Here is a 25831-nt window from a genome sequence, read left to right as displayed (position 1 = left end):
GTCTGATGATTAGTCAGCAGAAAAATAATGGAACTCTGTATCATCAAAACTACAATTTAACCGAAAGACTTCTTCTGATACCCAACTTAAGAGAAAGGATCTATACTTATCTCATTGGTGATATTTTTAGTGTTAATGTTAAATTTTTGTTTAATCTTTGAGGAGGTGAGTAGAATTGTGTACAAAGTGCTATTTCAGTATTCAGTTCAGTTCAGTTCAGTCACTCAGTCGTGTCCGACCCTTTGGGACCCCATGAACCGCAGCACGCCAGGCCTCCCTGTCCATCACCGACTCCAAGAGTCCATCCAAACCCATGTCCATCGAGTCGATGATGCCATCCAATCATCTCATCCTCTGTCGTCCCCTTCTCCTCCTGCCCTCAATCTTTCCCAACATCAGGGTCTTCCAGTGAGTCAGCTCTTCGCATCAGGTGGCCAAAGGACTGGAGTTTCGCTTCAACATCAGTCCTTCCAATGAACACCCAGGACTGATCTCCTTCAGGATGCACTAGTTGGATCTCCTTGCAGTCCAAGGGACTCTCAAGAGTCTTCTCCAACAACACAGTTCAAAAGCGTCAATTGTTCGGCACTTAGTTTTCTTTATATTCCAACTCTCACATTCATACATGACCACTGGAAAAATCATAGCCTTGACTAGATAGACCTTTGTTGACAAAGTAATGTCTCTGCTTTTGAATATACTATCTAGGTTGGTTATAACTTTCCTTCCAAGGAGTTAGTGTATTTTAATTTCATGGCTGCAGTCACCATCTGCAGTGATTTTGGAGCCCCCAAAAATAAAGTCAGCCACTGTTTCCACTGTTTCCCCATCTGTTTGCCATGAAGCGATAGGACTGGGTGCCATGATCTTAGTTTTCTGAATGTTGAGCTTTAAGCCAACTTTTTCACTCTCCTCTTTCACTTTCATCGAGAGGCTTTTGAGTTCCTCTTCACTTTCTGCCATAAGGGTGGTGTCATCTGCATATCTGAGGTTATTGATATTTCTCCGGGAAATCTTGATTCCAGCTTGTGCTTCTTCAGCCCAGCGTTTCTCATGATGTACTCTGTGTAGAAGTTAAATAAGCAGGGTGACAACATAGGGCCTTGACACACTCCTTTTCCTATTTGGAACCAGTCTGTTGTTCCATGTCCAGTTTTAACTGTTGCTTCCTGACCTGCATACAGGTTTCTGAAGAGGCAAGTCAGGTGGTCTAGTATTCCTGCCTCTTTCAGAATTTTCCAGTTTATTGTGATCTACACAGTTAAAGGCTTGGGCATAGTCAATAAAGCAGAAATAGCATTTTTTATTATTGGGTACAAGTAATAGTAATTATAACACTTGGATTACAAATGTACGGAAATACCAGACCACCTGACCTGCCTTTTGAGAAACCTATATGTAGATCAGGAAGCAACAGTTAGAGCTGGACATGGAACAACAGACTGGTTCCAAATAGGAAAAGGAGTACATCAAGGCTCTATATTGTCACCCTGCTTATTTAACTTCTACGCAGAGTACATCATGAGAAACGCTGAGCTGAAGAAGCACAAGCTGGAATCAAGATTTCCCGGAGAAATATCAATAACCTCAGATATGCAGATGACACCACCCTTATGGCAGAAAGTGAAGAGGAACTCAAAAGCCTCTCGATGAAAGTGAAAGAGGAGAGTGAAAAAGTTGGCTTAAAGCTCAACATTCAGAAAACTAAGATCATGGCACCCGGTCCTATCACTTCATGGCAAACAGATGGGGAAACAGTGGAAACAGTGGCTGACTTTATTTTTGGGGGCTCCAAAATCACTGCAGATGGTGACTGCAGCCATGAAATTAAAATACACTAACTCCTTGGAAGGAAAGTTATAACCAACCTAGATAGCATATTCAAAAGCAGAGACATTACTTTGCCAACAAAGGTCTGTCTAGTCAAGGCTATGGTTTTTCCAGTGGTCATGTATGGATGTGAGAGTTGGACTGTGAAGAAGGCTGAGCGCAGAAGAATTGATGCTTTTGAACTGTGTTGTTGGAGAAGACTCTTGAGAATCCCTTGGACTGCAAGGACATCCAACCAGTCCATCCTAAAGGAGATCAGTCCTGGGTGTTCATTGAAAGGACTGATGCTGAAGCTCAAACTCCAGTACTTTGGCCATCTCATGCAAAGAGTTGACTCATTGGAAAAGACGGTGATGCTGGGAGGGTTGGGGGCAGGAGGAGAAGGGGATGACAGAGGATGAGATGGTTGGATGGCATCACTGACTCGATGGACATGAATTTGGGTAAACTCCATGAATTGGTGATGTACGGGGAAGCCTGGCGTGGTGCGATTCATGGGGTCGCAAAGAGTTGGACACTACTGAGTGACTGAACTGAAATGAACTGGGGTACTGTTATTGTACACAATATAATAACTCTCTCAATCCCATAACAGCCCTCCCAATTTACAGATGAGATATAGGAACTACAGAGAGGCTAAGTATGTTGTCCAAGATCACCTAATTATGGACAGAGCCAGAATTAGAAGCCAGAATCTATGTTCTTAACTACTTTCCTATACCTCTATGTGAATCTAACTGAAAGCTGATAGTAATCAGGGTATTTAAATCATGTTTTAATAAAATATACTAAGTACATAAAAATTTTGTGCTAGATTGTCATGAACAGTGGTATATAAAATTGAAAGAATTATCTGTCATGAGGGTAGTAGGTTGAAAGTAACTATTTAAAAAAGCTGAGTATCTTCCTGTTTAACTATTTGACCTCAGGTGTTCATTGAAATTTTCAGTTGTTGTACATTTTTTCCCTCAAAAGAACTTTAATATTTTAAGCATTGTATTTTTGGTTAATGGCCCGTGTTTGATTATATAGCTATTTGCAGTATTCTTTGCTGCTAAAATTTTAGTGTCTGATAATTTATTACTTGGCTTCCTTGGTGGCTCAGATGGGTGAGAAGCTTCCTGCAAAGCAGGAGACCTAGGTTTGATCCCTGGATCAGGAAGATCCCCTGGAGAAGGGAATTGCTACCCACTCCAGTATTCTTGTCTGGAGAATTCCAAGGACAGAGGAGCCTAGTGGGCTACAGTCCATGGGTTCGCAAACCATCAGACACTACGGAGCGACTAACACTTACTAATCAGGCATATAGAAGTCTTTGAATTTAGCTTAGGTTGCCAAGTGAATCGGAGAAGGCAATGGCACCCCACTCCAGTACTCTTGCCTGGAAAATCCCATGGACGGAGGAGACTGGTAGGCTGCAGTCCATGGGGTCCCTAGGAGTCGGACATGACTGAGCGACTTCACTTTCACTTTTCACTTTCATGCACTGGAGAAGGAAATGGCAACCCACTCCAGTGTTCTTGCCTGGAGAATCCCAGGGATGGGGGAGCCTGGTGGGCTGCTGTCTACGAGGTCACACACAGAGTTGGACACGACTGAAGTGACTTAGCTTAGCTAGCCAAATGAATTTAGGAAACTATTTACTTCATATGCATAATAACAAGTAGCATTTTAGTACTATTAGGTGTCTAATTCTCAACTGTTAAAATCAGGTAATTTAAATTTTAGATGGATTTCTAAAGATATATAAACTCAAGAAATTAGTACTGTTTACCTTTTTATGATATCTGTCCCCTTAGACTTCTGCCTTGAAAAATAACTAAATCCTTTTAAAACTTAGAGCAATGTGATTGAAGCTGCTCCAGATATGAAGAGAGAGAGTGAAAAGGAATGGTACTTTGGCAATGCAGACAAAGAAAGGAGTGGGCCATATGGATTTCATGAGGTATGTGTTTCAGAGAAACTTTTCATGGAAGTCTTAGCCTTTTTAATGTCCTCCTGTTTAGCACATATAGAGATGTGTAGTATTTTAAATCTGTGATTTAATTTGCTATCATCAGTTCCAAGGACTTCATTTCGATTTGAAAGACTCACATATCTAGACACACACACACACACACAACCATGTCTTTAATTCTTAGTGTTAAAAGCTGTTGGGACTTCCATAGTGGTTCAGTGATTAGGGTTCCGTGCTTCCACTGTAGGGGGCCCAGGTTTGATCCTTGGTGTGGGAACTTAAGTTCCCCCGTGCTATGGCATGATCAATGAATCTAATAAATAAAACTATTTCAAGAGGAATGCATCCTCAGAATGCAATTAAACACTTTAAAAGCCGTTGTCATGGCATCCCTAATAATTATTAGGGAAATAGAAACAAAACTCAATGAGATACCACCTCACATCAGTCAGAATGACCATCATTAAAAACTCTACAAATAACAGATGCTGGAGAGGGTGTGGAGAAAAGGGAACCCCTCCTACACTGTTGATGGGACTGTAAACTGGTCCAGCCACTGTAGAAAACAGTATGGAGGTTCCTCAAAAAACTAAAAATAGAGTTGCCATATGATCTAGCAGTCTCACTCCTGGGCATATGTCCAAACAAATCTGTAATTCCAAAGGTATGTGCACCTGTATGTTCATAGCATCACTATTCACAGTAACCAAGACATGAAAATAACCTAAATGTCTGTTGACAGATGGGTGGATAAAGAACAACACATGCAACATGTGGTACGTAAATACAGTGGAATACTACTCAACCACAAAAAAAGAATGAAATAATGCCATCTGTAGGAACATGGGTGCAACTAGAGATTATCACACTAAGTGAAATACGTCAAAAAGAGATACTGTATATCACTTAAATGTGGAATCTAAAATAACGACACGAATGAACTTATACATGAAACCTAAACAGACTCAGAGACTTGTGGTTGCCAAGGAGGGAAAAAAGTGGGGGAGGGATGGATTGGGAGTTTGGAGTTAGCAGATGCAAGCTAGTATATATATAATAGAATGAATAAACAGCAAGGTCTTACTGTATAGCACAGGGGACTATGTTCAAGATCCTGTGATGAACCATAATGGAAAAGTATATGTGTGTAACAGAATGTACTTTGCTGTATAGCAGAAATTAACATTATAAATCAAGTATACCTCAATAAAAAATTATTAAGAAAATAAAAATTATAAAGTTTTGAGGTAGTGCTCAGATTTTTCATGACTATTATATAACAATAGCTATCTTAATAATTATGTTAAACGGTAATGCTTCTTTATGGTATGAACAGGTAAGTTTTAATATGCAGTCTTAAAGTCATTGAAAATTGCATATCCAGTTCAATAGCAATTTCCATCTGAACATCTGGTCATGTTTGGTCCTTCCCTCTCTCTTTTTTTTTGTTTCTTGCTGCTGCACCGCGTCTTTGTTTCTATGCCAGGCTTTCTCTCGTTGTGGCAAGTGCAGGCCACTCTCTAGTTGTGGTGCATGGGCTTCTCAGTGCAGTGGCTTCTCTTGTGGAGCATGGGCTCTCGGGTGCGTGGGCTCCAGTAATTGCAGTACGTGGGCTCAATAGTTACGATATGCAGGCTTTTAGTGCACGTGGGCTTCAGTAGTTTTGGCACATGGACTTAGTTACCCTGTGGCTTGTGTAACTTTCCTGGACTAGGGATCGAACCCATGTTCCCTGGATTGGCAGGAGGATTCTTTACCACTGGGCCACCTGCCCTGCAGGGAAGTCCTGCCCTCCCATTCTTGACTTCCAGGCTAGGTTGGCATTTAGTCAAAGATAGTTTTATAGAAGACCAGGCCTGCTGCTTATATGTAATTTGGTTGTTTATACTCTGCCTATGGTTTTTATTATTTCATAAGTTTCTAATGCTCTGCAGTTTAACCAACTAAATGGTTATTTTCTAATGTTAAACAAATTTGAGTGCCTGAAGGCCTACCAACAAAATCTGTTGTTTTCTAATAGTGAATTTGCACATACATTTCATAGCTTTATATTTTTTGTGAAATAGAAAACATTAGCAAACGTCATTTTGTTTGGTCTGCTTGTAATAATGATGCCTTTGATTCATTTAGATGCAAGAATTGTGGACCAAAGGAATGTTAAATGCAAAAACCAGATGCTGGGCTCAAGGCATGGATGGATGGCGACCACTTCAGGCAATACCCCAGCTTAAGTGGTGTCTCTTAGCCAGTGGACAGGCTGTACTAAATGAAACTGACCTTGCCACCCTTATATTGAACATGTTGATCACAATGTGTGGATATTTTCCAAGCAGGTAAAATGTAACTGAATATTTCCATGGTTAACAGGGACTCTAAAACATGTTGTTTTCCTCATTTTTATGGATGTTTTCTAAGGCATTGGATTTTTCTAGTGACTTAGAGCAAAGGTTTTCCATTTGTGACTTTTTGAGGGAATGCTGTTTTGAATTTTGGAGCTTCTTGAAATGATATAATGAAATAATCTGCAAATTTTATTGATAGGGTAGCTAAAAAGCAACTTCGTCTGGGAAACTTCAAATAATCTTTAAAAATTGAGGTTTACTAGCTGTTCTCTATCAACAGTACAAGTTGTCATATTCATGTGATTGGGGTAGGAACATTTTGAAATAAACACTGTAGTTCATAATAGTGAGTGCCTAGTGCCTGCTCCTGATCTGTCAGGTTAGTCTCTCCTGGTTTAAGAACCTGAGTCTAGGCCCATATCTTGCCGCACGTGACTAGTGAAGGTATCCAGTGATAGTCATAATTGTAACCCTTGCATAGAACTTTTCAATTTTTATAAAACTTGAATATATATCATCTTGTTTTGTTACTATAATAAAGATATTTTGTCATGGAATTTACTGATTAGTTGTTGATCTTATAGTACTTGAGGCTTTCATAATTCCAGTTCTCTAAAATATGAATTCAGGTCAAGCTTAAAAACATAGTTAGTATTCAGAAGTAATGTAGCATAAAAATTAAGGCCTTATCTGGAAAATACTGAGTAGTTAAAGTTTAAATTTATGTGAAAAGGTTTGATATGCCCTTTGTGGGTAATATCCACTGACAGTGTTTTGGACAACATCAAGTTTAATCAGTTAAATAGTAAATAAGAACCTCTGGCTGTTTTAGGGTACTGTTTTTTGAGGAAATCTTATGGAAGGAAATGAAATCCTATTAAGCAGTCAAGTAGATTTAAACCAAAATACCTAATCATGTTCCCAGCTGTATGAGAACTTAGTCTTCATTAACAAAAACATAAGGTAACATGCTTCATGCCTAGTAGAATGCCACATTCTCTGAACATACAAATTTTAATAAAGGTATTAAATATTGACCATAGAAAATATTTTTCTAGGGATCAAGATAATGCCATCATTCGGCCTTTACCCAGAGTGAAAAGATTATTGTCAGACAATGCTTGCCTTCCCCATATTATTCAGGTAAGTTACTTTTATGTAATAAACTAGGAATAATATTTTCAGAATCGTTTTCCCTTATTTAACTGTATTGTGAGCACCAGTCTTTGTTTTATTGTAGTCTGTTCCATTTTCAAAAAACATGAATTACTGTGGAAGGGTGTACATCCAAGAGCCTAGAATTGGGAAGCCTCCAGGCTCCAGAATTTTCTCAAGATGTTTTATTTATTATCTGTTCTTAAAAATCACAACAACATAATAACTGAAAGGTGACATGCTCAAGTTTATGGTGCATGATGGTGTTTTTAGAGGTACTGTTTTAGGGAAGCATACAGCAGGCCACAGATGTAGACGTGCTGGGTTATATCTTAAGACATGGATGCAGCAGTCTTGTCAGCATTTTGAGTCTTCTTAGTTATATGTTTCCATGGATCTCAGCTGATCCAGAGTATTGAGTTGAAATTATGTTGGATGTACTAAAGTATCTTTTATTTATTCCTTATTGTTATTCTACTCTGTGGGAAGTAAGCTGCCTAAACTCTAGATGAACCCTAACTAAGTCAGTTCCTTGAGATTTCAGGTCATTGTTTTCCCTATCTATTGATTATTCTATTGTTAGATCTAATTTTTTATATTAACCACACATTTTGTGACTTTAAAATATGTCAGTAACTTGTGCAGTTTGTATCTTTCAGTTGTACTTTGGTGTGAGAAGGGAGAGGAGAGTTACTTAGTATCATTTTATGTTCACAGATACATAATAGGTGCCTGTCAAAGTCACTGGTAATGAAAAAAAACTTGTGAATATGACAGTGACAGGGCCCTATCAACTTTAAAAAAATCTTCCCCAGCTTCTGTTATTTAAGCATGCCAGCTTTTCAGTGTTTGTGTACTCTTCTGAAGAGCACTGCAGTTATTTCTTGTAGCTACTACCACCCTAGCCTAGATGTCTCTCTAGCTGCACATGTGACATGGCACAGGAGAAGGGTTTGTTTTCCATCCCGGCCTCTCTCCTCATGTAGATAAAGGACCATGCCTAAAACATCTGCTTCTGCCAAACATTTTCCAATACTTACAAACTGAGAGAAAAGAAGTAGATGTAAACAAGGTTGAATTTCGGGCCAGGGAGGATTGACTGAAAAACAAATTTTAAGAGATGTGGTCAGCGTACCATGAAGTTTTGAGGGGAAGATATATTTTAATTAACCAAAAGTTCTTGGTAATATCTGAACAAGTATCAATAGAATGATAGAAGAAATTTATTGATAAACCTAGCTGCTTTTAAGCAGTTTGTGCCTCCTGTATTTTTTTATACCGTTTAAAAAAAAAGTTTCTTAGAAGCTGTTTTTGTTTTCCCTTAATTTTCTATATTCTGGGAGGCCTTATTCTTGCAAAGCATAGTTAGGAAGCTGTAGTGTTTTTTAGGAACATTATCTATCTACATTGCTCGGTACAGGTTTCTGTACATCATTTGACCGTAAGAGCAATAACCAGTTTTACCATCTAATACAGCTTCAGAATTTTTGGAATAGTCTAGGATATAGCAAATGAATATCCTAAGTTTTTTGGTATAGTCACTATTTCAGATATTCTAGGTTGTTGCCTGTTAATTGCCATATTTTTGTTAGAGTGATGTCTAATCTTAACACCATTAACTCTAGGAAAAATCTTATGTTATTATGTCTCAGTTTTTCTTTTGTAAAATATGTCCTAGTACTATTCTACTATGTGTAATCTAAATACCTTGTTGAATAGATAAGACACCAAAAACAGAAAAATTTAAATTACTTGAAGACATATGACTATGCAGTCTCATACACTGAATCTAGAACTTTGACCCCCTAGTCTGAGCTAATACTTATTTTCATTATTGTAATTTTTTTACTGGTAGCGTTTGACTCCAAATTGGGGATTCCTCGGAAGTAGGTGTTCATAGCAAATTGAAATGTTACTTTTGTTAAGATAAAACTTAACTAAATTTATCACATGTTTAGTCATAGCAGTACTTGACACTTTTTTTTTTTAATTAGTCCAGATGCATTCCAGAGATTCCAGATAGTTCCTTCAGTATGGCTAGATCAGATTTCTGGAGATGGCATCTCTTGGTACTGTCTGGTAGTAGCAGCCCCACTGGTATTTGGTTACCCTCTGGCCTGGTACCTGCACTTGCACTATTGTTTTTAGTGCTGTTCCACTGAAAGCTGTGCTCTGCTCAGTTCTTTGAGTTCCCACATAGTCTTCACAGGATGCTTCATTTCAAATAAACTGACCTGAAACTAACCCAAAGTGTAGCTACTCTTCTTTTTCCTTTTGTCATTAACAGAGAAGTCCATTCAGGAAGAGTCCTGCCCAGAAAACAATTTTCCCTCTAATCAAACAAAACAGCTTCAGGCGTGGTTGGGCTTTTAATGAATAAGTTTTGATTACTTCTCTATTAATATTTTACTATCTCTGCATTAAATCTATAAAATATTTTTCAAATCTGCTTAGAAGCTGGTAGACCAACATACTGAGTCAGTCTGATTTTTATTTTACTACTTACTGCTTGGCTTCCCTCATAGCTCAGTTGGTAAATCATCTGCCTGCAATGCAGGAGACCCAGGTTCAAGTCCTGTGTTGGGAAGATCCCCTGGAGAAGGAAATGGCAACCCACTCCAGTATTCTTGCCTGGAGAATCCCATGGACAGAGGAGCCTGGCAGGCTACAGTCCACAGATTGATTGCAAGAGTCGGACATGACTTAGCAACTAAACCACCACCACCACCACTTTCTACTTAGGAGAAACTGTAACTTAAGCACATGAAACGCATAAACCTAAGATGAATGATGATGTTGCAAGTTTTAATAGCCCAGTAACAAAACCATTTTATTTCTTTTTTTTTTTTAGCTACTGTTGACCTTTGACCCTATCCTTGTTGAGAAGGTTGCTATTTTGTTATACCATATTATGCAAGATAACCCACAGTTACCTCGACTTTATCTAAGTGGAGTATTTTTCTTCATCATGATGTATACAGGTTCCAATGTGCTTCCTGTTGCTCGGTAAAATTTATTTGAAATTATTTGAATTGTACATGGACAGATTTATTGAATTTATGTTTTGTGAGCATACCATTGCCTTTATTATATTTTTCATTTTAAGAGGTATTTATATATCTGAAAATTTGAAAATTAGAAGATTGGGGAAAAGTTTTTCAGAATCACACCATTTTACCACATCTAACATAAAAATTGTATCATCATCTAGTATTTTAATCATACAGATTTAATGTATTTATATTGTTTTACATTTTGCTTTTTTCTTAAAATTGAGTAATTTTTTATATTATATAATTATAATATGACCATCATTAAAAATTTTTTCTAATTCGTATAAATTCTTCCCTTAAATAAAAATTCAGCAGTTTGAGAATATGGATTTACAAGTTTAAGAGCCTTTTTTTATGGCTTTTATTTATAAAAAAGATCTGGTCTTAGTCAGCAAGGTCCTACTGTATAGCACAGGGAACTATATTCAATATCCTGTGATAAACTGTAATAGAAAATAATATAAAAAAAGAATTTATGTGTATAACTGAGTCATTTCACCATACAGTAGAGACTGGCACAACATAGTAAATCAACTATACTTCAAAAAAAAACCCAGTCTTAGAAAATTAAGGTTATTAAATCTAAATCAGTTCCTGTACCTGATAAGTAGTTTTTTTTTTCCCTAGATTTTTGAAGTACACACATACCAAACAGGCCTTCAAGTCAGAAGAGGTAAGCCAGATTAATCCTCTGAATATGGGGCTTAATACTGGGGAACCTGTCCTGGTACTAACGTTTCCTAAGTTGTATATGTTTATTGGCTTATAAGCACTTGAAGGCAGATATTCTTTTATTCAAATTTTGCTTTCCTTGTGGTACCTTGCACAAAGAAAGTCTAAGCTAATGTTTTCAAATAAATATTGCCTATTAGACTTAATATTTAAATTATAGATATGATTATAACCTGACATTTGCTATCTATGAGTATAATTTGTTCCCTTTGTGTAAAATTTAATTAGTAGTGGTAGTAAATAATTCATTGTATGCCTGAGTCTCATATAGTCAGCTCAGATTCAGTAAGACTTTCACATTCTTTTTGTTCAGATCCCAGTGTGGGAGAAGTGCTAAGTTTTTATTTTGAGGCTACTTACTTTTTCAGGTGCTCTCAAGTATTCTTGCCATTTTACTTGGGGAGGAATAATAGGAATATAAAAAATGAGACTTTATCCAGGTGGCTTTGACAAATGTAACTTTGACCTACATTTTGCAGAAATGTTTACTGTAAATAAATAACTGAATCTTGTTTGAAATTTTGTTAGACTTTTCATGAAACATTGATTTCCAGATTTTATTGAGAGTGGTATAAATCAAAACTGGACCTCTGTTTAAGAGACTAACCAAGGAGTGTTACATTACTTTGACAACAGACACAAGACCAAAACTGCATGTTTTATAGAGAAGCCAGTAAAACCCTAGAAAGTAATCTATCTACAATCTAATAATATTAAAGTGATGCCCATGGAAGTATGGTTTCCATAGCTGTATACAAATAGAAAATGAGAATAACAGGTTTCTTAAAAAGTTGGGTCTAATGCTACCACATTAATGCAACATAAAGCACTTTTGTCATTCTTTTTTTCCCCTTTTTTCTGTGCAGTTATGTATTTGTAATCTTTTTTCAAATTTTATATTATAAAATCATTTCACCTAACTATTTTGAATAATTACAGCAAAACAGTATTTGTTTATAGCAGAACTCTAGATGTAGAACCAAATAATAGTATTCTAAAGGACAGAACAGCAGTTCTTCGCCTAAAAGTTTGACAGTGAATTTATGGCTTTTATTAGTAAAAAGCCTGAAAATATTCATCATCTAATTTGTCTGTGCACTAAGTAGTAAAACCATATGTGGGCTTTTTTCACTTCTTTGTCAGATCCTAGAGGAATAAAATGTCCTCAGTTTGCCTAGAAGGAAATAAGAAAAGTATTTACAGTCCTTAGGGCTTCCCCTCCCAGTTAGGTAAAGAAATGAGTTTAAAAATTTACCATGATAAAAGTATGAACATTACCCTGACTTCATTTGGCCAACCAGAGAATATGAAGTTCTTAATACCATTAATTATAATTACTTTTAATAGAAATTCTCCATCTAAGTTTTAGCCACACATCATGAGGATAGACTTTAAGATCTTGATTTTTCTAGACTTATTTTTGAAAACACAAGCAAGTGTAGGTTGGGAACTACTGCGAACAGTGTAACAGAGTAATTGATGTACATCTTTGCTGGGTTTTCCTTTTGTTGGTCACTACCATTACACATGGTCAGAGGCCAAATGCCCTAAATAATGTTGGCAGTACCTGACCCCTGAGGAGAATTAAGGCTGCTGCAGGGCTAGAGGGGGTAGTTCCATCTTGGAGCTCATTCCAAGGCAGTTCATACCAGGAACCTTGCACTTCTCATTTTGCCATTTTTTTTTTCATCAAATTTCCAAAGCATAAAAGCAGTATGTTCCAATTATCTTCTTAAAATGTTCTCTAATCCCAATTCATTTAGTAGAAAACTGGAAGATAACTAAAGTTTTAAAGTGTTTCTAACTATGTTTTGTTTTGTTTTAAAGACAAAAGGACAGGATATTTTTCAGAGAAGTATACTTGGGCACATTCTACCAGAAGCAATGGTTTGTTACTTAGAAAATTACGAGCCTGAAAAGTTTTCTGAGATCTTTCTAGGAGAATTTGATACTCCAGAAGCAATCTGGAGCAGTGAAATGAGGTAAATAGCCAGTCGATTGTATTTTATACACAGACTCTCAACCTTTGCCTTCTGATTTGACTTCTGTGAAGAGATTTACTTTTACTAGTTGCTTAATCTCAAGCTACAGTAGTCATTGGTGCCAAATCAAGTGACTTGTTCACAAGGCCTCAGCTTTTTTCTTGTTCTAATGTGATGTGACAAAATTACTGTTACCTTAGTAGAGTTTTACATAAGGGTGTGGAGCCTATTGCCACTGGACTTTCAGGCAATGAATTAATGTATATGTAAGGGATATATGGGGCTCAAATTAAGACACTTCTTCTGAGTATTTGGAAATAGAACTGTGTCCCATTTAAAAACTATGCCCACAAAAAGTAGATCGGACTAGAGATACCTAGAGTCATTTTAATTAATTTCATTTTAATTAAATTGAAATTTAATTTAATTTCAATGTGTGCTAGGCAGCACACATTGACCATAATCTGGAGGTTGCCAGAGGAATGCCATAGGAAAGTCCATTTTCCACCAATAAAAAGGAGAGCCCCAGAAGCAGATATCAGTATCCATACAGGCTGTGTCTGGTAAAGACTTGGCAGTTCATGATTCCAGTGTCAAGTTTGCCTCTCTGGATAACCCCTCAGTCTTCCTAGCTGGATGGCAGTTGATTTCTGAGTCCGTTACCCACTCTTTTTTTGGCTGGCCCACACTCACAGTGCTACCTGCTGGTCATCATTTGGCTTCTCTAATAGTTTGACCTATAGGCTTGACATGTACTAGCCACCAATTTGAATATATTCTGTATGACTGTCATATTTTTCACTGGGAACAAATGTATAGCAATATGAATAAGTTTATTATAATTATTCTGTGTAATATTTTTCTTCTGAGATTGGTTGGTATGAGTCCCTCATCTAAATGATGTAGCTTTGTGTATCCTGAGCAGATCCGGTTTCTGCTTAGCTGAGGGCCAGATCCTAGGTTGTGCTAATTTAACTAAAATAAAGCCCACAGAGTGAGCTTCTTTGGGGAGAGAGCTGACTTGATTCCATGTCTGTGCCCTCATGCATGCAGATTCCATACCTTTTGACCGTCTAATGACTGAATTTTCAGTAAGAAGGGTTGGTATTCTCAGTCTTTTTCTCTTTGGTCTCCTCTATAGGTAGTATTACAAACAAATTTATATCCATAGAGTGTTTGTACACAATAAATTTAGAATACTCAGTAACATTCTTAAAGCTCTCATTTTAGGTCAATAACTGAACTACTCTGAAGAAGATCCATGTAATTATCTTGCATGATTTCCTGTCGTAAACTTTTCTTTAAAATACAAAATAAAATAGGGACTTCCCTGTTGTTCCTGTGGTTAAGGCTCCATGCTCTGAATCCAGAGGGCCCAGTTTCAATCCCTGGTCAGGGAACTAGGTTTCACATGTCTCTATTAAGATCTGGTACAACCAAGTAAGTAAATATTTTTTAAAATAAATAATTCCATCATAATGCTTGGAGACTTTTCTAATTGTAGGCGGCTCATGATAGAGAAGATTGCTGCCCATCTTGCTGATTTCACACCTCGTCTTCAGAGTAACACAAGAGCACTTTATCAATATTGTCCCATCCCAGTTATCAACTACCCACAACTAGAAAATGAACTATTTTGTAATATTTATTATCTCAAACAACTTTGTGATACACTCCGGTTTCCAGATTGGCCAATTAAAGACCCGGTAAGTCAGCAGATTAATTTGTGCCTTCTTAAATCATAAAAATAACCTCTAATCGCTTCTGGGTATTTCTTCTAAGAAGGATAATAGATTTCTTAAATAGTTCTTTTTACTTAAGCACTCTGTAATTTGAGTGTATTTGGGTAAATCCTAAACTGAAAGACAGTTTTTTCAGGGAGCATAAAAGGACTTTACAATCTTGATCTTTTCTGACAAAAACAAACTCAATTTCATACATGTAACAAAATTTGTTGAAGTTTCATCACTAAGTTGTGTCTGACTCTTTTCAACTCCATGGCACCTTGCAGCGCACCAGGCTTCCCTCCCTTCACCCTCCTGGAGTTTGCTGAAACTCATATCCACTGAGTTGGTAATGCTATCCAACCATCTCATCCTCTGTTGCCCCCACTTCCTCATGCCCTGAGTTTTTCCCAGCATCGGGTCCTTTTCCATTGCATCAGCTGTTTGCCATCAGGTTGTATTGGAGCTTCAGCTTCAGCATCAGTCCTTCCAATGGATATTTAAGGTTGATTTCCTTTAGGATTGACTGGCTTGATCTCCTTGCTCTCCAAAGGGCTCTCAAGAGTCTTCTCCAACACCACAATTCAGAAGCATCAGTTCTTTGGTGCTCAGCCTTCTTCATGGTCCAATTCTCACATTGTACATAACTGTTGGGAAAACCATATTATTGACTGTCCGGACCTTTGTCAGCTAAGTGATGTCTCTGCTTTTAAATATGCTGTCTAGATGTGTCATAGCTTTCCTTCCAAGGAGCAAGCATCTTTTAATCTCATGCCTGTGGTCACTGTCCACAGTGATTTTGGAGCCCAGGAAAATAAAATCTGTCACTGCTTTCGCTCTTTCCCCTTCTTTTGCCATGAAGTGATGGGTCTGGATGCCATGGTATTTGTTTTTTGAATGTTGAGTTTCAAGCTAGCTTTTTCACTCTCCCCTTTCACCCTTATCAGAAGGCTCTTTAGTTCCCTCTTTGCTTTCTGCCTTTAGAGTGGTATTATCTGCATATTTGAGGTTGTTGGTACTTCTCCCAGCAGTCTTGATTCTAGCTTGTGCTTCATGCAGCCTGGCATTTTGCATGATGTACACTGCATAGAAGTCAAGTAAGCAGGATGACAGTATACAGCCTTGACGTACTCCTTTGCCAATTTTAAACCAGTCTATTGTTTCATGTCCAGTTCTAACTGTTGCTTCTCTACCTGTGTACAGTTTTCTCAGGAGACAAGGTGGTCTGGTAGTCCCATTTCTTACGAATTTTCCACAGTTTGTTGTGATCCACATAGTTAGAGGCCTTAGTGTAGTCAATGAAGCAGAAGTAGGTGTTTTTCTGGAACTCCCTTGGTTTCTCCATGATCGAACAAATTCCTCTGCCTTTCCTAAACCCAGTTTGTATATTTGGAAAGTCTCAGTTCACATACTGCCTGAAGCCTCACTTGAAGAATTTTGAGCATAACCTTATTAGCAGGTGAAAGGAGTGCAGTTGTATGGTAGTTTGAACATTCTTTGACATTGCCCTTCTTTGGGATTGGAATGAAAACTGACCTTTTTCCAGTCCTGTGGCCACGCTTAGTTTTCCAAGTTTGGTGACATATTGAATGCAGTGCTTTAACAGCATCATCTTTTAGGATTTAAAATAGCTCAGCTGGAATTCCATCTCTTCCACTAGCTTTGTTTATAGTAGTGTTTCCTAAGGCCAACTTGACTTCACGCTCCAGGATGCCTGGCTCTAGGTGAGTAATCACACCATCATACTTATCTCGGTCATTAAGACCTTTTGAGCATAGTTCTGTGTATTCTTGCCACCTCTTCTTAATCTTCTTAATCTATTAAGAGGTTATATAATTATATAATATATTAAGAGATTATATAATTATATAATATAATTACATATTATAATAGCTTGGTGGGAGCTTGTCTTTATAAGAGATTGATTAAGCTCACAGATGCTGAAGTTAGGCAGTCTGGGGTTGAGTTTGTTTGGTGATTAATAGCTCATCGGTCTAGGGTATAATTATCTGTTTGGGTGTGTAAGGTTCCAGTTTCTAATCCTGGACAAGCTCTTTGTGGGTCACCTATTAATGGGCTTCCCTGGTGGCTCAGATGGTACAGCGTCTGTCTATAATGCAGGAGACCGGGGTTCGATCCCTGGGTTGGGAAGATCTGCTGGAGAAGGAAATGGCAATCCACCCAGTACTATTGCCTGGAAAATCCCATGGACAGAGGAGCCTGGTAGGCTACAGTCCATGGGGTCGCAAAGAGTCGGACACGACTGAGCGACTTCACTTACTTACTAGGTGACTCAGAGGTAAAGAATCCGCCTGCAGTACGGGAGACATGGGTTTGATCCCTGGGTTGGGAAAATCCTTTAAAGAAGGAAATGGCAATCCACTCCAGTATTCGTGCCTGGGAAATCTCGTGGACAGAGGAACCTGATGGGCTACAATACATGGGGTTGTAGAAAGTTGGACATGACTTAGCAACTAAACAACAACAACATATTATTGAGCGTATTGCTTGGCTTCTCTAAGTATCAGGAATGATAATAGTGCTGTTACTACTAATAGCAGCTATTCCTGTGGTGGTTGGTAAGATCAACTGAGAGTTCACATAAAAAACATAGCATTAATTCCTGGGACACTCTTATTTTTGCCAGTTCATTACTAATTCCTATGTTTTCCATACTTTCTGTTTCTTTAACAATTAAAAGGAGAGGCAAAAATTGGCAGAGAATTAAGATGCCACTTTAAAAAAATAATAGCCCCGTAACAAATACTTTGCTACCTAACATTTAACAATACTAGAAGGAAATTTTGGTTATTTGTATTTAGAAAGCTGTTTGTTGTTTAGCCTCAAATGTCAATTTAAGTAAATATAACACAGCAATTTCGTAACTTACAAATTATATTCTGAAATAGTTTTACTTTGCTGCTGCTGCTGCTAAACATAAATTTTGATTCTGTCTTTAAGGTCAAGCTTCTAAAAGATACCCTTGATGCCTGGAAGAAGGAAGTAGAAAAGAAGCCACCTACAATGTCAATAGATGATGCTTATGAACTGCTTAATCTCCCTCAAGGACAGGGACCGTGAGTTATTTTCAGTATCATCTTTCCCCTCTTCTTGCAATTTGTCTTATACCTGAGGAAGACATTTAATAGCAGTGTGTCTAGGATAGTAAATGACGTATAGGAAAGAATGAAGATTTATTAATTAATCAGTGAAGTTTTATAGTAGAATACATATGATAGAAAAAAAAAAGCATTTTAAGTATAGGCTGAAAGTTAAAATTTTACCAACAAAGGTCCTGATAGTTGAAGTATTTTCCAGTAGTCATGTATAGATGTGAGAGTTGGACCATAAAGAAAGCTGAGTGTCAAAAAATTGATGCTTTTGAACTGTGGTGTTGGAGAAGACTCTTGAGAGTCCCTTGGACAGCAAGGAGATCCAACCAGTCCATCCTAGAGGAAATCAGTCCTGAATATTCTTTTGAAGAACTGATGCTGAAGCTCTAATACTTTGGCCACCTGATACAAAGAACTGATTGATTAGAAAAGACCCCAATGTTGGGAAAGATCAAGGCAGGAGGAAAAGGGGACAACAGAGGATGAGATGGTTGGGTGGCATCATGGACTCAATGGACATGAGTTTGAGCAAGCTCTGAGAGTTGGTGATGGACAGGGAAGCCTGGTGAGCTGCAGTCCATGGGAATGCAAAGAGTCGGACACGACTGAGTGACTGAACTGAGCTGAAAGTTAAAATAACTTAGAATTATAGTTTGAAGTGACATTTTGAAAAGTTGGTTTAAAAATAATTCTTAGTTATTTGAACCCCAAATATGGTTTTGTAATTTGAAGTGAATATGGTAACCTGTATAAGCAGTTTTTTGTTTTTTAATGGTAAAGATAATACATAAGAATAATCTTTATCGATGACCCTACATATAGGGCAACAAACTACACAGATGTAAAGAACAGACTTTTGGACTCAGCAGAAGAAGAGGGTGGGATAATTTGAGAGAATAGCATTGAACATATACATTACCATATGTAAAATAGATAACCAGTGAGAATTTGATGCATGAAGCAGGGCACCCAAAGCTGGTGCTTTGTGTAGACCTGGGGGGATAGGGTGAGGAGGAATTGTGAGGGAGTTTAAGGATGGAGGGGACACATGTATACCAATAGCTGATTCATACTGATTTATGACAGAAACCATCACAATATTGTAATTATCCTTCAATTAAAATAGATAAATTTAAAAGATATTTTTTAAAAAAGAATAACCTTACTTAAGTCTTACTAATTTAATTAGATGCCTAATATATGATCATACACAATAAAAATAAGGTTCTTAAAATAATCATTTTAGATGATTGTGTAAATATTTTTCTTGCACGTTACTCAATTCATGAAACAGTTTTCCTATTTTGCAGGCATGATGAGAGCAAAATTAGAAAAGCTTACTTCAGACTTGCCCAGAAATATCATCCTGATAAGAATCCAGAAGGGAGGGTATGTACTGCCTTTGGAGTTAGGGCCTTGGGGTTGACTTGCTTTTGTTCTGCTATTTCAGGTAGAGAAAAGATATACTTATGCACCAGTGTCTGCCTCATAATATATGTCTAGTATATGTTTAATTAACTTCTGATCGACATGCTCATTGTTTGCATAAACGGTCATCTCTCATTTTATCAAAAAGGATTGCTCTTTGACTAGTGTGTCTGTGCTCAGTCATGTCTCACTCTTTGTGATCCCATGAACTGTAGCCCACCAGGGTCCTCTGTCCATGGAGTTTTCCAGACAAGAATAAGTAATACTCTGCTGCTACTGCTACTGCTAAATCACTTCAGTCGTGTCCGACTCTGTGTGACCCCATAGATGGCAGCCCACCAGGCTCCCCTGTCCCTGGGATTCTCCAGGCAAAGACACTGGAGTGGGTTGCCATTTCCCTCTCCAATGCATGAAAGTGAAAAGTAAAAGTGAAATTGCTCAGTCGTGTCCGACTCTTAGCGACCCCATGGACTGCAGCCTACCAGGGTCCTCCGTCCATGGGATTTTCCAGGCAAGAGTACTGGAGTGGGGTGCCTTTGCCTTCTCCGAAGTAATACTCTAGCAGGTTGCCATTTTCTTCTCCAGTGGGTCTTCCTGACCTAGGGATCAAACCCACATTTCTTGGCGTCTCCTGCATTGGCAGGCGGGTTCTTTATCAGCTGAGCCACTGGGGAAGCACGACTAGTAGCTTAAGGTTTTTATTCTCTTTCCTTACCCATGTTTGTTTGAAAATTAATGAGCTGTCACATGAGTAATTGAAGACAGCCAAGAGATGGGTGAACTTAATTCATTTGTTGGTGATCCATTGCCACTCAGATTGCTTTGGGTAATTTATTTCTTTCTAATGACATCCAACTTCTTATGACTGTTAACGAAAAAACAGAAAACTTGGTTCAGAGTTAAAGTCATCTGCTGCCAGCATTCTCTGATCTTGTCTTTTGCAGCTTCCTACTAAAATGCCAGTGGACACTCATAAAATCACATAAGGACCACTAAAACTAGTGCTCATAGTCTGTTGCTAGAAGCTTCAGGTAGTTTCCCCTGATTCAAGCCTAGCATTTTTTATTAGAGATAGGCAGTATTCCTGAGTAGGAAGATAGCATTGGAAAAAACATCACTTTTATGTACTTAAGGTGGTTTTAATCAAAAAACATGGGACGTTTTTTGAGAAATTTAAAGCAGTTCAGATTAATCTAGGAAAGAAAACAATCAATATAGGAAGAAATTTTGAAATCAGTATTAAATTTCTAGATTTAAACTACCAGATACTAAGTACTCTATAAAACTACAATAGTAATAACAGTATTCTGCTGGCACAAAGATCAACATATAGATCAAGGAACATTATAGAATAGTAATTAAGAGCATGGATGTAGGAGTCAGACATGGATGTGAGTCTTAGCTCTGTCAGCAATGGGCTTTGTGACCTTAGGCAAGTTATGTAGCATCTTCTTAAAAATAAGGTTAATAAGGGTACCTACCTTATATAGTGTTTTGAGAATTATGTGAAATAATGTATGTAAAGCATTTAGCATGGTGCCTGCCACAGTGCTCAAAAAAATAGTACCTCTTATAACTATTTTTATAATAATTCAGAAACTATATCTGGTATGTATGAATTTAATATAACATATATGGTATAAGCCAGTGAAGAAAAAATTTTCAATAAATGGTATTGAGATCATTGAATACCTTTTTTGGGGAAAAAAAAAGTTGTTTCATTTGAAAAGTATGCCACCTAAATTCCAGTTGGAATGAATTCCATAATATAAAAAACAACAAAATAGTAACCCAAGTTACTAGTAAAATACAAACTAGCTGTGTTCTAAGTTGTGATTTTAGATGTTCTGAATTAAAAGTTGATTGTCTTTGGTTACATACAGGATATGTTTGAAAAGGTAAATAAAGCCTATGAATTTTTATGTACCAAATCTGCAAAAATTATGGATGGACCAGATCCAGAGAATATAATTTTAATTCTGAAAACTCAGAGCATTCTCTTCAACCGTCATAAAGAAGGTAAGGCGTATGTTATGATTTTTCCTCCAGCTCATTCTACCATGTTCCTCGTTTCTGCCTCTTATTTCTTTTGAGGGGGGAGGTTAATATTTTTTTTATTATTATATTTTTAAATTTATTTTTAATTGGAGAATAAGTTGTGTTGGTTTCTGCTGTACAACACTGTGAATCAGCTGTAAGTATACATATGTCCCCTCCCTCTTGAACCTTCCTCCTACGTATTTCTAATTATTTATGCAGAAGACTCTTGGAATTGCATTTTAAATACAGTAAAAGAGTAGTTTTTTGTAGTTAGACCCAAAATGTTTGTTTTATACCTTCCAATTCTTGCCTGTGTTTTTCAGTAGTTTACATTCTCAATAAGATTTCATTGTTCCTTCTTAAAGGACATTTCTGTTCTGTGGAGGTACTTGGTTAGTTTTGTCTTTAGCCATTTAATAATAAACATATTAAATGAGATCTAAAATGGACCTGGAAGTTAAGGATCATGTCTTTTGTAAGACTGCACGTTTCCATAAACTTCTAAAGGCTGAAAACATCTAGGGTGCCCTGTTTTTTAAAAAGCAAGAGCTTCCTTGGTGGTCCAGTGGTTAAGAATCCGCCTTCCAATGCAAGGGACACTGGTCCGATTCTTTGTCTGGGAATGTTTCACATGCCTTGGAGCGACTGAGCCTATGTGCCACAGCTGCTGAGCCCATGCTCTAGAGCCTGCAAGCTGCAGCTACTGAAGTCCTTGCACCTAGAGCCATGCTTCCGAACAGGAGAAGCCACCACAATGAGAAGCCGCACACTGCTTTTTGCAACTGGAGAAAGCCCGTGTACAGCAGTGAATACCCACCACAGCCAAAAAATTAAATAAATAAATAAATCTAAAAAAAATAAAGGCAAGAGGGGACTTTTCAAATGATCATATATATCCCCTCACACTTCATTGTCTATGGTAGCTCTCAAAATCCTCTGATCTTATGAAACACTTTGAAAATTTTATAAATGAAATAGGTGTGTTTTTAGGGCACAGGTTATTGGGAATTTCCAATGTTGTTTTCAGGGTGATTTGTGGTAGCTGAACAGTAGCAGCCAGAAAGCTTGGAGCACATTGAAAATTTTTTAGACTTTGTTGGGGAGGTTGGATTTTGGTTCAGTATAACAGGTGTCCATTGGCTTGGAACTAAACTTGGCTTGCACACTAAATAGGAAACCTATTTGCTCTGTAAGATGATGGGAGAAAAGAGAGAATAATGAGAGATCTGAAATACATAGGAATGTTGGTTAATTTAAGATAAGTAGGATTCCAGTTTTGGAGATGGCAATGGCAGTCCACTCCAGTACTCTTGCCTGGACAATCCATAGAAGGAGGAGCCTGATAGGCTGCAGTCCATGGGGTCACTGAGAGTTGGACACAACTGAGTGACTTCACTTTCGCTTTTCACTTTCATGCATTGGAGAAGAAAATGGCAACCCACTCCAATGTTCTTGCCTGGAGAATCCCAGGGATGGGGGAGCCTGGTGGGCTGCCATCTCTGGGGACGCACAGAGTCGGACACGACTGAAGCAACCTAGCAGCAGCAGCAGCAGGATTCCAGTTTATTGGAGGGGACATCATGGGGATTGAGCAGCTTGGACATTAGAGCAGTGATTAAATTGATTCAGTTTTGCATATAAATTCAACAGAAAGCATTTGTAAAACATTTAGTTACATGACATCACTAATGAGAATGAATCTAAAGAAGTCTTTTTCAAACCATTGGTTTGTTTTTTGGCTGATAACTATTTTAGCCACCATAGTGCAGCTGTAGCTCATTTTATGTATTATCAAGATGAGAATTTTTTTTCACGCTGTCTTCTACTTTTCACAAATGGAGTTTATACTCAGTAAGTTCTGGGGTAGGGGGTCCTCTGATAAAACTTAACATTAATTCATTCACTCTTTTTCTTATGTATGTATGTGTTAGGACTACCAGGACCAGTTCCAAGGGGCTTTTTTTTTTTTTAAGCTGTCTTAAAAATGCATTAATTTAAAGTAGATTATTGGTCATTCTCAAAAGGTAAAAGTTATAAAGATCACATGGACCATACAGAAAGTAGATACTCTGCGAAGGATCAGAACCACTATACACAAAGTTTAGTTTTAATCTACCAGGAAATACTCTTTTTCCAGTAGAAACATTTTAGAGAGGTCAACCAAACAAGTTTGCTAGTAGAAAAGATCCAAGGAATTTGTACTCAGTTTAATTTCTTTATATAAACTAGAATTAGGAAACATTTAAGATGTTGACTGTTTTAATCTTTTTTTTTTTTGACAATGCAATTAAAAATTAACTTAAAACCATGATTATTTCAGATTTACAGCCTTATAAATATGCAGGATACCCCATGCTAATTAGGACTATAACAATGGAAACTTCAGATGACCTCCTTTTCTCAAAAGAATCACCATTGTTGCCTGCTGCTGCAGAGCTGGCTTTCCATACGGTTAACTGCTCAGCCCTCAATGCTGAAGAGCTTAGACGGGAGAATGGAATTGAGGTAATATGGAATGATCTTTGTCCTTGTCTTAAAGCTAGTTTAGGCAAACTGTCTCTTAGCAATAAAGAATTCACCAAGTACAAATACAGTTGATACAGTTTCTTTAATTTATTGCAACAGATAAGCATGTTCTTTATATTCTAATACCAAAATTAAAATAAATGGAGCCTTATTGCATAACATGAATTTGAGAATATTGGATTCAAAATTGGTGAACTTAATAGTACTTGCAAAATAGTGTAGTAGGATGCTTTTAAAAAACTGCAGGGTTCTTTTTTTACTTGTTTATTTAACAAATGTTAATTGAGCCAACACTTACTTGCCAAGCTTCTAATCCTGGAAGGTTAATTAATGTTTTATTCCTAGCAGAAGAGACTTTTCAAACTTCGAGAGTTAACGGCAAACTTCTTTCTCTGCAGGTGTTACAAGAGGCATTTAGTCGCTGTGTGGCTGTCTTGAATCGTTCTAGTAAACCAAGTGACATGTCAGTACAGGTAAGGCTGAAATACACTATTACGCTAGACTAGTAGTTCAGACGTTAGGTCTGTTTTAGAATCACTTTGAGGGCTCATTAAAACCTGGGTTGCTGAGGTCTGCCTCCCATGTCCTCTGCCCAAAGTTTCTGATTCATAAAGTCTAGGGTAGGGGCCTGAGAATATGCTTTTCTAACAGAATTCCCAGATGATACCAATGTTGTTATTCTGTGTATCACACTTTAATAAGCACTGTGCTAAATCATATGTAATCTGTTGGTTTAATTTTGTTTCCTTATAATAGAGAGTGATATAATGAATCCCATGTCCCCTTTACCCAGTTTCAAACTTCTTTTCCATTTTTGTTTCACTTATCTTCCATCCCCTTCCTTAATTCCTTCTTTACTTCCCACTCCCATACCTAGTGTTTACATTTTCTTCTTTTCTGTTGAATTCTTTGGTAGAAGAACCATCAGGAACATTAAGATTACTGTAAAATGCATCTTTTTGACCTTTTTTGTATGCCAGCAAAATTTAGAATATAAAACAATTCAGTACAGGCTTTTGAGTTTCATCTTTATTTTTATTAATAAGTATAGTACATTATTAGAATTCAGGGCAAAAATACTTTAATCTAGAAGTTGGCAGATTTTTTTTATAAAGGGCTAGAGGGTGGTTATTTGAGACATTCAGGTTACATGTAGTCTGTTGCATATTTTTAAATTATTTATTTATTTTTGGTTGGACTGGGTCTTTGTTGCAGAGCATGGGCTTTCTCTTTGCGGAGAGTGGGGACTTCTCTTTATCATGGTCACAGGTTTCTAATTGCGGTGATTTCTCTTGTCGCTGAGCACCGGTGCTAGGGTGCACGGGCTTTAGTAGTTGCTGCTGGAGGGCTCTAGAGTGCAGGCTTAGTAGTCGTGGCACATGGACTTTATTGCCCCATGGCATGTGGATTCTTTCTGGACCAGAGATCAAACCTGTGTTCCCTGCATTGGCAGCTGGATTCTTGTCCACTACCACCAGGGAAATCTTATTGCATGTTTTTATTTGTGACTTTTACAACTCTTTCCAAATGTAAAAGCTAAGGCTTCCTGGCCATACAAAAACAGATCATGGTTGACTTGGCCTGTGGCCATATAGTGGCCATGGTTCGCCAACCCTGCATCTATAGGGTATCTTAACCAGAAATACTGATAATTCAGTAGAAATGTTCTGTTTAATTTTGGAGTGTCATATATATCATTAAACATTATTATGAATCTCTACTGATTTGATTTCCACTGTCTTAAACAGGAATGCACATGTGACCTTTTTTTACTCTGTTGTGTTATCTGCAGGTGTGTGGACACATAAGCAGATGCTATAGTGTGGCTGCTCAGTTTGAAGAATGCCGAGAGAAGATTACAGAAATGCCTGGCATCATCAGGGATCTCTGTCGGGTGCTGTATTTCGGCAAGGTAGATGTTATGTTTACTGCTTTCTGGATTCAATCAG

The 25831-nt window shown here is 37.5% G+C and overlaps 1 protein-coding gene across 3 annotated transcripts in view; it reads left to right on the top strand.

The window, feature by feature from the left end:
* Positions 1-25831, top strand: part of DNAJC13 (DnaJ heat shock protein family (Hsp40) member C13) — a 151555-nt gene that overhangs the window by 84460 nt on the left and 41264 nt on the right. For all 3 annotated transcript variants that reach the window (XM_025291713.3, XR_003111073.3, XR_003111080.3), the window contains exons 27-39: positions 3671-3775; positions 5918-6120; positions 7188-7272; positions 10136-10290; positions 10965-11010; positions 12897-13051; positions 14556-14757; positions 17737-17852; positions 19199-19277; positions 21200-21335; positions 23677-23861; positions 24281-24355; positions 25675-25794. In XM_025291713.3, coding sequence (XP_025147498.1) covers positions 3671-3775; positions 5918-6120; positions 7188-7272; positions 10136-10290; positions 10965-11010; positions 12897-13051; positions 14556-14757; positions 17737-17852; positions 19199-19277; positions 21200-21335; positions 23677-23861; positions 24281-24355; positions 25675-25794 — 1662 coding nt within the window. The remainder of the gene's footprint in view (positions 1-3670; positions 3776-5917; positions 6121-7187; positions 7273-10135; positions 10291-10964; positions 11011-12896; positions 13052-14555; positions 14758-17736; positions 17853-19198; positions 19278-21199; positions 21336-23676; positions 23862-24280; positions 24356-25674; positions 25795-25831) is intronic.

Source organism: Bubalus bubalis, chromosome 1 (genome assembly GCF_019923935.1).
Source record: "Bubalus bubalis isolate 160015118507 breed Murrah chromosome 1, NDDB_SH_1, whole genome shotgun sequence".
Lineage (NCBI taxonomy): Eukaryota > Metazoa > Chordata > Mammalia > Artiodactyla > Bovidae > Bubalus > Bubalus bubalis.
Note: the sequence above shows the minus strand (reverse complement) of the source record. Positions and strands in the feature narration are given on the sequence as shown.